The following is a 16,304-nucleotide window of genomic DNA, read 5'->3' as shown; positions in this document are numbered from 1 at the left end:
TCCCTTGGCACGGTTCGAATTCGCAACTGACCGCATTACTTGCTGCCGCCTCTACTCAACTGTGGCTGTTGAGTAGAGGCGCCAAAAAAGAGTAGCCAAAAAAAATTAGTTTCCTTAGTTGGGTTCGAACTCGCAACATACCGCACTACTTGCTGCCGCCTCTCCCCAACAGCCACACCAATAATTGAACATTAGTAAATAAACGATTAAAATAGCAGCACAGAAAAAAATACAATCGCAATTGCAATGCTGTTGAAATTCTTGGAATTTGCGCTTGCTGCCGCTGATAAAAGGAAAGTCAAAGATCTTTTTCTAAAATAATTGTGTTTTTTAATCGACCTTGATGAAATTTTTAGCAGTACATCTTATTGTACTTAAAATATTCGTGTATTCTCAAAAAGCCAATTTAAATTGTGGCTTTAATTGGTGGGCAATATAAGCTGGTTTATTAACTTGATTTACAGCTTTATGGTGGTAGCGGGGAGGTGCCGATATCTATAAAATGAAAGATATTTGATATATATATACTATTCTGGAAGCAACATATCAATTTGGTGACACTAGCTCTTATCATTTACCCAATTTGCTAAAAAAACAGGATTTCGATATCGATTTTTATCTCCCAGCGTATCGCAGGGTCGATACCACCAACTAAACCACCAAGAAGCGGATAGAACGACACTCCACTCCCCTTACCTCTCGGGCATCAGTACATTGTAACAGTTTTTAAGTTCATTGTATCAAATTCCAAACAAAGCAGTTTAAGAGGATGTATGTGGTTGCGACACTTCTTTTCGCTAGCAATTGAAAACACCTAAATCAGCACTTAGTCAGACTCATGTTGAGAAACAATTCCAAAAGATATTGTAAACATTAGCTTAGCATAAGATTGTAGAATAATGTAAAGTCAGTTTGTACTGAAGAATCAAACCCAACAGTTGGTTATTTTTTTGAATATATAAACATATAAAAGAGCAATACAGAGTGAATATGTTTCAAACCACCTCCTTCAACCATAACTGGCGCAGCTGGACCCGGACCAATCATGATAGCCACCGCTATCTTCATAACAATGTAGGCGAACAACAGATATGTAAATTAATAATATAAGTACACAAAAGAAAAGAAAACAACAAAAAAAACAAACGAAAAGTGAAATGGTAGAGTAACAAGTAAAGAAACAAGTGTATATAAAAGATACGTAAAATAATGAAATTAAAAGAATAAATGCAAAACAATTGTGCATGTGACGTAAAAAGTGATGCGACAAGTAGCGGGTCACGGCATATCGTGCAACGTAGCTGCAGTGGTTCGATTCGGACTTGGGCGCAACATGTTGGAAGGCAGCAAACTAACGTTTGCGTCCGTTCAATCCAACAAATCCGTTGCAATGCAAGGTTCGAACGAATTAGTGCGGCGTGGCAAACACGATAGATGTTGGGACGCAACCAATTTCGATTGGTTTGAACAGGTCACTGAATAAGCAAGTCGTGCTCTTCAAGGTTAAGAAAGAACCATTGCAGAAAGGCAATATTATCAACGTTAATAATATGATCTCTTATTTGGCCACAGACTAAAAAATGTGTAGAATCGCGCATTCAACTATCGGTAGTCGAACCAAATTAGAAGGAACACAAAATGGGGTGGTTATAAGTACCAGTGCAAAAAAGAAAAAAATTTTTTTTTAATAATAATAATAAACAAAAAAATAAATAAATAAAGTTATGTACAACTTATACATATATATATACAATTTTTTTTTTTTCAAATTTAAAACTATTAACTTACTATCCATTCACAAGACGTAAGTTAAGATTATGAAAGAAACAAATTACTAAAGTATCTCTTATTACAGAATATTGTGAGACACAAAAACACAGCGATTCATCCTAAATATAAACAACTACACACGAATACACAAATACCCTAGAAATAAGACACATAACAATAAGTTATACAAGAAAACACATAATACCATATAATAATAATTTAAGTTTAAAAAAAAATTACTAATCATAAGAACAAACACATAACAAAAACCAAATATTAATATCTAAATAAGGAAAGGTAAAGCAAACTTTAACGAGAAGTAGACCAAGAATAAGTGCTAGTTTGTCCGATATAACAGAAGTAACTACCCGAAAAACCATACCTAGACCCAAGAATAGTACACAAGAAATAGCGGTAACAATGGCATCGACCTCGAACACACCACCCCCGCACCAACCAACACCGACTAACCCCCAAGATGTATTTGCATCTATGCGCAACCCAGATGCAATTCGTTATCTACCACCTTTCGACGGGAACATTAAGGCACTTAACGAATTTATATTAAACGCAGAAGAAATCTTACTATTAATTAGAGGCACAGACCACACTCAGTACGGACAGCTATTATTTAGAGCTATCAGAAATAAAAAAGAGGGAAAAGCTAACGACGTCCTATTATCAGCAGGAACCTCACTCAATTGGGACCAAATTAAAGAGACCCTTGCAACCAACTTTGCAGACAAACGCGAAGAATCAGCTCTTCTATACGATTTACACTTGCTAACACAGAAAGACCCGTCAGTGACCCGGCTTTACGAACAAATAAACGAAATGAAACTAACCCTATTCGACCTGATAGAAAATACAGAATCAGAATATAGCATTATTAAAGCAAAAAAAGATTCGTATATGAAAATATGCTTGAACACTTTTGTAACAGGAGTTAGGGGACCCTTAGGAGCATTTCTAAGGACAATGAGACCTACATCTCTTAAAGATGCTTACAACGCAGCAATTCAGGAAAGAGATATTTATTATCAAGAATGCAGACGTAGAAAAGGGAAGACCATCAGGAAATAGAAACCAAACAGATCAAAAAGACAAACCAATAGAATACAGAAATAATAAGAAAAAGCCGTATAACTCAAACTCTAATAACGGTCAACGTAGAAGACAGGACAACTATTACCCATAAAACAAGAATCTGCAACGACCAAATAACAGCTGGACCAATAACGCAAACATCAATCCCAATAGACCGGCAATTATGCCAAAACCCGAAAAGAATAGTCCTCAGACACAGAGATTCGACCTTATCAACTTTACAATATAGAAGACGGAAACGCAAATACGACTACAAACCACTCGCAAAATTTTAACGAACAGTCAAATTTTCAAACAGAAGCCTCAAGCCACAGACAGGATACATAGACGTGAACAAAAACGGATCGACACTTCCATACGTTAATATAGATACCCCATTTGGCAGACCGCTAAAATTTGCAATAGAAACAGGAGCATCAAGTTCCTTCCATGACCCTATGTTTACCCAGGAAATAAATAGCAACAAATAGCAACCAGTTCAGATCAAAACATTACTAAACAAACATACACTTCACGAAAAAATTGAATTTCCCATATTCAAAGAATTCAAAACAAGTGGAAATCTAAGATTCCTCTTATTCAAATTTCATTCTTTTTCGACGGCCTAATAGGTATCGACATTCTACAACAATTAAAAGCCAAACTAGACTTGGAAAAACTACATCTTCATACACCCCAAGCTAACTTACCAATTTTTATCCAAAATAACAAAATAACACAAATCTATACAATAGAGGAAAATTCTAAAGCCATAGTACCACTCCCGGTAAACATCGACAACGGCACCTTTCCAGAAACTAAAATTCAAATAACAGAAAAAGTATACATTACCGAAGGGCTTTATCAGGCCAAAGAGTACATAAGCTATATGGAAGTTGTCAATTATTTAGACCAACCTCAAAAAATGTATCTAGAGTCCCCCTTACTGGTAAAACAGTTTGAAGTGGACGAATACATAGAAATAAATACAATAGACCTTAGTACCAAGAAATGGGAAACGGACAGAACAAGCCCCCTCAACTTACGACCTTAACCACCTTAACCCCGAAGAAGGTACGAAGATTATTACTAAGATAAAATTATGCAATAAGTACCCATCCCTATTTTACAACGACCAGGAAAAACTGACATTTACCAACCCTATAAAACACGACATCCCGACAACAGACAATATACCAATCTACACAAAACCGTTTAGATACGGACATTTCGAAAGAGCCGAGGTCAAAAGAGAAATTAATGAATTATTAGATCAAGACATTATAAGAAACAGCTATTCACCCTGGAGTGTTCCTGTCTGGTTTGTACCGAAAAAACAGGACGCCTCCCAAGAGAAAAAATTGAGATTGGTTGTGGACTTTAGGAAATTAAACAAAAAGACGATCAAAGATAACTACCCCAATACAATACTTTTCGATTCTTGACTTAGCAAGTGGCTACCATCAGATAGAGATGGCACTGCAAGATACAGCAAAAACAGCATTCTCGGCCGAAGGTGGACACTAGGAGCTCACTAGAATGCCTTTCGGGCTAACAAATGCACCCGCGACATTCCAAAGAATTATGGACAGTATCTTACAAGACATAATAGGGAAATTTTGTCTAGTGTCCCTAGACGACATCATTATAATCTCAACATCACTCCAGGAACACATTGATCACCTAAAACAAGTATTTAACAAACTACAAACTACAACCGGACAAATCTGAGTTTTTAAAAAAATGAAATAGAGTACTTAGGACACATTGTGACTAGTGACGGTATAAAACCAAACCCTAAAAAGATTGACACAATAAAAAAATTCCCACTCTTCAAAACAAGAAAAGAAATAAAATCCTTTTTAGAACTATTGGGTTATTATAGAAAATTCATTAGGGACTTCGCAAAAATCATAAAACCTCTTAACCATAAACAAAGAATACATAGATACTTTTGAGCATTGTAAAACATTACTATGCAACGACCCAATACTCCAATACCTGGACTTTTCAAAACAATTTATTCTAAATACTGACGCTAGCAATGTAGCGATAGGAGCAGTCCTTTCACAGGGCACATTAGGTTAAGTCAGACCAGTGTCGTTCGTCAGCAGATACTTGCCCGAGACAGAACAAAACTACTAAACTGTCGAAAAAGAAATGTTAGCAATAATTTGAGCGACTAAATACATAGACCCTACCTTTATGGTAATAAATTGAAAATTATAACAGACTATCGACCATTAACTTATCCAACTTATCTATAAAAAAGGATCACAGAATGTAGTGGCAGACGCGTTAAGTAGAATTAAAATAGAAGCCCATGTTAACGATCACGAATCGATAATTGCTACTGAAATTTTCGACAGTACATCTTATTGTAGAATAGAATTTAGAATATTTGCGTATTCTCAATTGTATTATCGATTGCATTAATTGTGGCTTAAGTTAGTGGGCAATACAAGTTGGTTTATTAACTTGATTTATAGCTTTGTGATGGTAAAGAGGAGGTGGCGATAGCTATAAAATGAAAGATACTTGATATATATATACTATTCCAGAAGCTACATTTTAAGTTAAAACAGGTTTAAAAACAGGATTTCGGTATCGATTTTTATCGATTACTTGGAAACGGGGCAAGTTATCGAATATCGGTAAGAAACTCGTTCTGCGCGGGGACTAGGAGGACCTGAGTTTAAACTTTCAAGTCTCTAGCTCTTATAGGTTCTGAGATCCTTGCGTTCATACATACGGACAAACGGACGGACGGACGGACGGACAGACGGACGGACGGACGGACAGACCGAAGGACATGGCTAGTCGACTCGGCTGTTGATGCTGATCAAGAATATGTATACTTTATGGGGTCGGAGATGCTTCCTTCTGCCTGTTACACACATTTGCACAAATACATTATACCCCTTTTACCCATTTTTAATGGTTTCAGGGTATAAAAAGTGGTAGTCGGATGCAACTGACTGCGCAATACTCTGTTTATAGTATAAAAGCTTAGAATAGTTTGAAAAACGTATTAGAATTTTTCAAACTTTAACCCTAGGGAAGTTTCTTATGAACTGTTAATTTTTCTAACATAATATAAATAACACAATATAAATGCGAGAATATATGAGGTTATCTGCGAAGTTTCAAGTTCGATTCTTTAATTGGACTTTGTTAATATATTTGCAGTTTTGATAACAATTGTGAGTAATGGAATACCTTGCTGCCCGACTTTAACTATTTAAATTAAATTTAAAATTGCCAAAAATATAAAAAAAAGTTATTTGCACAAATTAAATTGAGATAAGCAACCAATCCACAAATCCCTGAATTAACGACGTATTTCGTATTTGTTCTTGGTTCGAGTCTTAATTATAAGCTTCCCAGCAACGTGTGTGATTTTGGCTTTGACATAAGACTTGAGCCGCGCTATTACAAATCCAGTCGTTCATTTTGAAGGTGCCTCCACTTAACCACAAATGGACGCAATGCTCATTGCCACCTGCATTATCGGGTTGTCCACCTGACCAATTAGTATAGGACAATGGCATTCCGTTTGTTACTGACTTAAACCGACGATTATTCACAAGATCGTTGCCCGATATCCAGAGCCAACTGGTGCCGTCATAGCCCTGGCTCAGTAGAAAATCGGAAATGGACGTCATCTCCCCGGACGATTCGATTAGGGCCAGATCTCCGCCCAAGCGCCGGCAAACGTGTATTGCCTCAAACCAGGAAACCTTTGTGTGCCATATGAAGTAGTACTTAAAGCCAATCTTACGGTATGCCTGCTGTGGATTGCCATTGCAGGTAACTAGTTCGGTGGGTAATTTCAATTTAAGCAATGCTCTATATATATGTTTTTGTATATATAGCTTACTTGATAATGAGCTATTAGCGTCGACCGTTAGCAGGCAGACCAAAAAAGCGATTAGAACAGATCCAGATTTAATCATTGTGCTTCGAAGACTGAACGACCATTCGCGAATTTTAAATTAATCTGCCCGTTTTATAGCAATATTTGATATTTGTGGCGGGAAATACTATTCATATATAAATTTAGCACACGCATATCAGCTCCAAAGCGAAACGATTTAAAAAAAACACAGGAGACATCTATACTAATTTTTGGTATAGAAGATGGGCGCGAAACACATTTCAGCAATTAAATTCTTCGTATTTGTCTCTCATATATTTATATATTTTTATATATCATCATTCATGAAAAAGCTCCGCGATCGCTGAGCAGGAAAAATCAACACATGCTTAGAAACCAGGAACTTTTACGTCGGGTGTAACCGACTGCTCCATAACCTGTTCACAGTGTTTGACTGCTTGAGCTAGTCGGAACGAATTTCGTTTATAACAGCCTGATTCATCTGTGTATGTGAAGCAGTTGCTTTTAAACTGTGATTTTTTTTTGAGTATTTCGTTTCTTGAAAATTGTGCGCAAAGTGGTGGGCGTGGCTCGAACTTTAGAGGAGTTCATAGGTCGATTACCTGCAACCGTTGGCGGGCTTGTGTAAAGATTATATATAAATATATATTTATTCCACATTCTTGAAAACGGTTTTTGAATTCGAATAAAAGCAGGCTAATAGGGTATATAATAAACAAGTAAGAGGTTCTAGTAGGGAGCTCCCGACTAGGGGATACCCTGAACCCTCTTCTTCCAACACCAAATGCAGCTCGCGCTACGCGCTCGTTTGCTTTAGTAGTAATAAAGAAAAATTCAAATACAAAAGAAATTGTTCCCTTGGAAGGGTTTGAACTCGCAACTAACCGCACCACTTGCCACCGCCTCTACTAAAGAGCCACACCAATAACTTTGTCACAATGAGAAACAAACCAATTAAAATAGCAGCGCAGAAAACAATACAATCGCAATTGCAATGCTGTTGATAGAATTCAAAGCAAACACGCATGAATGTGTGTGTGTACATGTATACTGAAATTCTTGGAATTTGCGCAGCAGCTATGCTGCTAACACATGCGCACATAACTTTTGTATTTCTTAATCGATCTTAATGAAATTTTCGACAGTACATCTTATTGTAGAATATAATATAGAACATTTGTGTATTCTCAAAAAGTCAATTGCATATATGAAAATTGATGCTTAAATTCATGGGCAATACAAGTTGGATAATTAACTTGATTTATAAGTGATGGTAAAGGGGAGATGAAAATAGCTATAAAATAAAAGATAGTTGTATATATACTATTCTAGAAGCTACATTTCAAGTTTTTCGACTCTAGCTCTTATTACTTACCAAAATTGCGCTAAAAACAGTATTTCGATATCGATTTTTATCGATTACTTGGAAACGGGGCAACTTATCGAATATCGGAAACTCAATCTGCGCGGCTACTAGGAGGACCTGCAGCTAAAATTTCAAGTCTCTAGCTCTTATAGGTTCTGAGATCCTTGCGTTCATACAGCCGGACAGACGGACGGACGGACATACAGACGGACATGGCTAGATCGACTCGGCTGTTGATGCTGATCAAGAATATATATACTTTATGGGGTCCGAGATGCTTCCTTCTGTCTGTTACATACATTTGCACAAAAACATTATACCCTTTTTACACATTTTTAATGGGGTCAGGGTATAAAAACATAAGAGACATCTATTTAATTAATTATTGCTATAGGAGATTCCTCCTACTTGTCTTTCATATAATTCTTATCATAATTATTTATATTTTATATTTTGATTATTATTATTTATTCCTCTAAGGCTAGTCGTTTAATAATAATTGTAATTTTAAATTATTTGAATATTTACTATTAAAATGTATCAATTATATTATTTTGAATATTCCTTAAAATTTCTATGTTAGTTCGAGTTGTCAGGAATCGTTTATTTTTGATTTCAATATAAGTTAACTTATTCGAAGTAAATGCAATACTTAGTATAAGTTTGTATATATTTGCCAGTTCAAAAGTGCCGGATATTTATATATGTATATGACTTTTTGATTGCTTAAAATTTGGTCTTTAAGAAAATTGTATATGATTATGAGCAGAATCCTTCGACTGAGTCGACCGCTCCCTTTTTTGTTAGGGTATGCTAAAACAAAAAAAACCATATCAAGTCGGAGCGCACTAATCGAAAGAGCACGACTAGGAGATACCCTAAGCCCAGTGTCAAACAACCGAGCACACAGACAGAAGAATAGAGAGAACAGGAGATGCTTTCTTCTGCCTGTTACATACAAGTGCATAAGCTATAATACCCTTTTTAAAACTTTTCAAAGTGTGCATTGGAAGTGGAGCACAAACCGGTTGCAAGTTGGCTTGGTCAATTGATTGACGAGCTGCGTGCCGCAAATGTGCAGACAGAGGAATCACAAACACACACAAACACATACACAGGCATACACTGGCATACACAGGTGCGTATGTATGTGAAGACGCATCATCAATAATGGCAGCAAAGGAAGCGCATGTATATGTCCATGTCCATGTTGTGCTCGCGCTCGCTCTTAATGATCTCTAAATCAAATTCTATGAAGTCGAATTAGCATTGAATGCAGTCACAGAGGCGGCCGCCGCGAAAATGTTTCAATTATTTGTGAGGGGCCCAGTGATAAGAATTATGAATAATCGTGTTCATTAATCAGGCGTTAATCTTCATGCATGGGCCGAATTACAGACTTACGAACGTACATACAGACACACGCACACGCACACATACACACAAATATACAAGCACACACATGGAAATAAAGCGTTTTCGAAAAGCCGCAATCTCTAATTTATTACTTTTGTAGCATTTTGCTAATGAAGACATAAAAACGGCAATCAAATTAAATATTTTTGTTCATGGGAACAAAATATAAACGAATCCGTTAGTCATCATCGTTGTGGATACCTATTTCGTTTTTTTCTAAGTATGGCCTCGTCTGTGCGCCTAAAGTGGAACTAAAATGCTTGGCGCCCCGGCAGCGGGACTACCCCCAATGCGCCAGGGCATCAAAAGCGTACAAGAACGAGAACAGAACCGGTAGAAAAACAAAATATGAAACACAATCTGAATCTTTTGTTACAGCTCTGCATATTTTGATTGGAAAGAGTGTAAAAGATTAAAAACGCTCAACTTTGTTATTTTGATTAATATCCGTAGCGGCCAAAGATCTTTATTTATAAAATGAAACAAAAATTAGCTGCGCTTCGGCCAGAAAATCAAGTAGTTTTCTCAGCTCAACTTACAGAAATAATATATCTCTTGGGATTTAGTTTTGCGAAAGGCGTCTTCTCTCTGCCACAGATGCACTCAGCGCGCCCTGGTGCCAGTGTCATTCGGTTAACCAGCTGACCTATCGACAAATGGCAAACGATTTCCGTCTGCTAAAGACACAAAATGACGATTTATGTCTTTGTTTATCTTCGAAAGTTAATTCATTTATATATATATATATATACTCTATATATACTCTATATATATACTCTATGTACTCTATCCAACTAAGTTAACCTTTAACCTCTAGCATATGCAGTACTTTTAGCTAATTTGCCGGTATTAAAACAATATTCATTTTGTTGCAGTTATCAGAAGCAAATTGAAAATATTTATGATATTTAATTTAATTTAGTTTGACTGCCTGCAAAGCTTGATATGTCACCAGATGAAGACTGATTCCTTTCTCTGTAGCTGCGTTTAATAAACGATGAACGAATCTTAAGATAATAAAAGTTAGTTTTACTTGTCTACCCGAGAACACTCTGCAACAACGGTTATATAATTGCCTCTGATGAAACTTATATTTTTCACTAGTTTTGATACTCCTAAATCCACCAAGGGTTTTTAAACATGTTTCGTTGGCAAGGTTTTTTTTATAAATCATATAAAATACCCAAATTTTTTTTTTTATAAATTTTGTTGTTGCAATTTTTGGGTTTGTGTATAGTCAACTATATTTGCATTACTTTCGCAAATCTCAATCGGTTTCAAAAAATTATTTCGGTTTCGGGGCCCCAGAACTATTGAAAAATATAGGTTTAATCAACGATATATATAGCATCGTTTTTTTGGGTAGACAAGTAAAATGAATTTTTATTTTCTATAGATTCATGTTAAAGACATTTAGCTGTGCTCTACGTAATGTTCTGTTCTATACATTAGTAAATAAGTTGGTTCCTTAGAAGCCTTTTTAAACTTAAGTTAACATATAGGTTTGGTCTAGAACTCGTTCCGCCTAAACTCTCAACTCTGGATAAACATATTGTATTTGATATTCCCTGTTCACAATAAAATAATGAGGACAGGGTATAATAATGTTGTTCATGTATGCTTTTATGAAAGAAGGCGGCAATTCCGATGCCATAAGGAAGCAATATTGTGAAGGAGCTTCAATAAATAACTCAAGCTAACCATTTACTGTAGCTCACAGACTATTCGGCTCTAATGAAAGAGTTCTTAACAAAACTACTAAATGGCTCTGAAATTTGATAATTTATTCTTAAATGTGAACATTTATTAAATATAATTTGTTGTGTTTTTCTTTAAAATCGAAAGTTTGAATAATAAAATGTCGTCGAAATGAAAGCAATTATAAAATATAAGCTCAAACTCATTTATTAAAAGACTTTATTATTCAGACTTAATTATTCAAGCTCATTTATTTAGCGAGAAAAAAAAAACGCATTTTTAGTAGATGAAAGAAATAAAATCTCTTAGAATTTTTATGTATTTCGATTATGGATTATGAAAATGTTAAAAAATAGTTTTTTGAGTTCTAATTTAAATTTGAACAGCTGTCTCCAAGAAGCAGCATAAGAAAAGAGTTTCCAAGAAGAACATCAATAGCACTTCCGTTGTTCGAGGTGTTTGAACAACCGTAATTATATCAGTTTAGTATATGTGATCTTTTTCTTTATTAGTCTGGCTTTAAATCGCAATTCCCTTTCCAATTTGTATCCAAAAACCAAAAGTTTTCACCAACAAAAAATTGGCGTACACGATACGCGACCACGCCCCCCATTTGGAACAGCTTCCTCATTTCACATGAGCCCAAGACCAATGGCCTTTTGTTGGCCACAAGATTGTGTTCGTATTTAGCGGCATAAACCCAAATTAAATTGTCGAATTAAGCCAACATTTTAACAGCCGGCCGGGGCAGAGGGTACGAGGCAAAAGGAACAACAGCTTTACGAATAAAATACATATCAATTTAAATTAAAATGTACACAATAAAATGTAAATCCGAGAAGCTCTTCCCTGAGACGAGTGAAATAATAAATGACTGCCGAGTGACTCTAAATGATGTAAAGTCCGCATTTATTGGGCTAAAGCCGGGCAATGGCAATTACGCGTTGGCTTAAGTTTTGTGCCCCCCAATCTCTTCTTTTGGCTTTCATTTTTTTTTTTAGCGGAAGATCAACACGACCAGAAATTGTTGTTGCCGCAAATTATATGGTATGCACAGGGATCCAAAGTTGCGAATTATGTGCCTTGGAACTGGGTTCGGCTTAAGTAAAATATGAATTACGCATGGACGAGTTGGCCGAGGCCGAGCCAAGAAATTAAGTTAAAAATAAAACTCAAGTTGAAGACCAACTTGAAAGCCAACACAAAACATGCAGCTACAACTACTGTAGGTAAACAACAAAAAAATATAAATAAAAAACAGGCCGGCAGCAACAAAAACAATAACAGCGAACAGAATCAAAAATTTACAAGTCACTCACACACATGTGTGCGAGTGTTTGTGTGTGTGTGTGTGTGTGTAAGGGCAGGGCTGCCCAGTCAAGCTCGGAAAAAATCAAATTAAACTACGTACAGGTTGCGGCATGTTGAGGCTGCGTTCCAAAAGCTAACAAAGTCCAAGAACCGGAGCACAACAAGCACATAAAACATACACACACAGCGAGTTAGAGCACAGTTTGTGGCATAAAGACGCGCCTTGGCGCGCATAATCCAAGCAGCCCAGCACCAAAAAAAGAACCAATGCCCCAACGAAACATTTGTGAGCCGAGCAAATAACACTTTATTTCATTCATTTAACAGGTTTCATTTATGAGCAGCAGCAGCAGCGGCAGCTCGTCAGTCACTCAGTCAGTCAGTCAGTCATTCAGTCAGTTAGTCAGTCAGAGTCAAAGTCGACGAATGGTCAGGCAATGTTGCTGCAGCGCGAGCCGCCGCAGCTCGAGCCCCAAGCAACACTCAGTCGGAGTCAGAGGTGGAGTCAGGCCCAGAGTAGGTAATGTTCCCACGAAACAGGTTGTTGCTGCGGCTGCTTCGGCTGCTTCGGCTGCTCTGGTCCTGCGCTCAAGTGTTGCGCCGAGAGCTATGGGCCAGGTACTCACTACACTTTGGCTTTGGCTTTTTACAGCTAGCTGTATGTGCAGCATATGGCTAGGGGCAAGGCAAGGCAAGGCACGGCAAGGCAAGGCAAGCGGTGTTGCGTCGGCTACTACATCCAGCGGACTCCAAATCAAAATCTGTGCACAATTATGGGCTACACATCTGGACAAGATGCTCGGCTTGGTGCTGTGTGTGTATATATTTGTGTGTGTGTGTGTGTGTGTGTGTGGTATGCATGCACCTCGTGCTCCTCATAAATATTTAACGAGTTTCATTTGAAGCTGGCCATAGAGTACGGCTGGCTGGCCATTGTCTGTGGGCAGACGTCAGCCGCCCGTTGCTGCATTTGGCATTAGACGCCTCATGAGCGGCCAATTAGTGTTGTATTACATTTGCCACTCATTGGCAACTGCAACGGCAACTGCAACGTTTTGTATCTTAATGGCAGCATACTATATAAATTTGCAACAATTCAATGCAGCCTCCTGCATTGGAAATTTTAGCTAGATAAATGTGCAGCATCAGATTTTAAATTCGAGTTTAAGTCCAAACTCTATGGTTATATTATTTACACTTTCCATCTTCCATTAAACGATCTTTACTTTTGTTTACACTTTTCAGCAGCCAACGATTTACATGATATCCAAGCGCAATTTTCAAACATTTAAATTGTGAAATTAACGCTCGATGAATCGACAAATTCATATTACGAGTACAATTTTTAATGCTTTTAAATTGTTATAAATCAAATGAATGCGGTTTATCTTGTGCCCCTTCCCCATGGCATTGTGTGTGTGTAAACAGAATTTGTGTATGTAAAGTGTGTTGTACATGGAAAATAGATTTGTCTATATATCGCACACACACACACAAACTCTCAACGCAATCCATCAAATTACCCAAATAACATTTTATGTACCGACTGAAATATACCCAGTATAAACCCAATCAAATAATATTTATATTTGAGAAATTTGGAAATGCGATTTGAAAGATAGATAATATGTAAATATCTAGATAAAATTATCTATATCAGGGCTGCAAGCCCAACAAAAATTGTTCCCTGCTCATGGCTTGAACCGATTCTCTGTCTTTAGATTCGGTTTGTGAACCTGTTTATTATCCATGAACACAGATTTTGGTTCAAATCTTAGTTTGTAATATATTGCATTAAAATTTTTAATTGAACTCTTCTCTAATACATATGATCAGATAAAATAACTAGTTAGGATCTCTCTTAAAAGTTTTTTTATATTTAGCCGAACCATTTCCAAAGAGAAGAACATATTTCAGCTTTTGCGACAACTCACCTGTTAAAAAATGATCTGGAAATCAGAGTTTGAAGACTTGATCAGAATGATAAATCTAATTTCAGGGCTTCTGATAGAATATTCGGAATATTCCAACTGGACATGCCCTTTGTAAAGACTTTTTGGGGTTAGGGTATAGAAAAATACCTTTCGGGGTTTCATTAACCGCGGGTTGTCCAACTCAGTGCTGGCTCGTCTGCTATTAATTTATTGTTGTTATTATTGTTATTGGTAATCAACACGTCTTTTGATGACCTTGCACTCTACATTCATCTATGAAAAATTGAACGGAAATCATTAATAATCGGCCTGAAAAGGCACAGACAACGGACCACAGTCGTTTGGGGCCAGGCAATTGGGTTTAATGATCGGGAATTTGTTAATCGTATGTAAAATATAAAGTTCAAACTAAACGATTTGAATTTCCAATCAACTTCTTCTTCGCTCTTCGGATTTTTACTTGTATTTTCCTTTTTTTTTATTACGTTTATAAATGATTTAAATGTAGCAACAGCTGAAAGGAAAGCGACGACCCCGTCTGACGGTTGGCCATGTGCGGCTCCAGACACTTGACACAGTCGGCGGCATTATCGATGGTGCTCTCTGAAGTGGCCAGCGATGAAAGTTTAAATCAAAACTTGATGTGCTCCTCCAAGCAGCACATCATCCGCATCATTCACCCAGCTCTGAAGTATTTGATGGCAACTGTCTGGCGTTTGGCGGCGCAACTTGGCGCGTCTCTTTGGCGTTTCGTTGACAACAAAATTGCAACTTCAGTTCCCCCTGCTTGGCTGCTTGGTTGACTCTGCGGCATTGTTTATTGAGTTTCGTTGCTTAAATTATATGGCAAAAACAAAAAAAAGGAAGGCAAAAGAAAAAAAAATTGTATCGAGAAATGCATATTTATAAGCAGCAAATGCTAAAAGTACGGCTCACGTTTTCATTTGCCAGCATCGAACATGCGATGACAAAACGACACGAAATCCTTTCCAGCATTCGCCTTCAACTACAACTCGTACTTGTTGCTTGTATTGTTATGTTCCTGCTGCTGGCTGCCCTCCGCCCTACGCCCTTCCCCCAATCCCAGCTGCTTTTGACATGCGCAGACATTTTCACAAGCCCATAAAGCCAAGGAGCATCAAGTGCAACCGGCACAAAGTCTAAAGTATTTGGGCTTTGGCTCTTCTGTTCCTGGTCGGTTCCTGTTCAGTTCTGTTCGGGAGTTTCGCCAGTCATGTACCCCGGCCCTGCCCGGCCGTGTTTGTACTTCGTATGTTATTGTTCCTACTTAATGTCTTTAATATTCATGACCAAGCGAAAGTAAGCGACTTTGTCTCGATCGTGTCCAGCAAATCGAACCAACCGAACGAAGCGTCGCAACGTCAGCGACATCAAAATGTCGCAACGACAACGCAGTTGTTTTTTTTCTTTTTTGATTCTAAATACACTACAAATTGGGAGCTTTTCGGCTTTTATAATGCGAATGCGGTTTTATACTGTATATTAGATCTATTATACCAACAGTTGTTTGTTCTTTTTGATTTCAATTGGGTTTCGGTTTAAAAAAGAGTGTTCGAGTAGTGTCTGATTAGGAGATACCCTGTCTTTCCTTTCCTCTGTCTCAGAGTTTGCAAAATAACCTCTAGAATATCAAATATGGTTTATAGTCCTATTGTTTTGAAACGTTGAAATATTAAGGATTACATTTGAATGTGGGTATATACCAAAAATGCAGAATGTATAATATATTTTTCGTTTTTGGGGGGAGTAGGGAGTATTATTTGAAAAGTGAACTAATCTTGATGACATGCCATTTGGGCGCCTG

At 37.2% G+C, this 16,304-nt stretch overlaps 1 protein-coding gene across 1 annotated transcript; it reads right to left on the bottom strand.

The window, feature by feature from the left end:
* Window positions 1-6,292: 6,292 nt before the first annotated feature.
* Window positions 6,293-6,812, bottom strand: LOC135435276 (C-type lectin 37Db-like; the record flags this gene model as incomplete). The annotated part of the gene is made up of 2 exons (XM_064692250.1): window positions 6,737-6,812; window positions 6,293-6,670 (listed from the first exon to the last, which is right to left on the bottom strand). Coding segments are annotated over exons 1-2 (454 nt in total), but the record flags the coding sequence as incomplete, so codon positions are not given.
* Window positions 6,813-16,304: the final 9,492 nt, after the last annotated feature.

This window comes from Drosophila montana, unplaced genomic scaffold (assembly GCF_035044405.1).
Source record: "Drosophila montana isolate Dmon_TW-CO22-7 unplaced genomic scaffold, ASM3504440v1 contig_3541_1, whole genome shotgun sequence".
Classification (NCBI taxonomy): Eukaryota; Metazoa; Arthropoda; class Insecta; order Diptera; family Drosophilidae; genus Drosophila; species Drosophila montana.
This window is presented reverse-complemented; position numbering and strand designations above follow the sequence as displayed.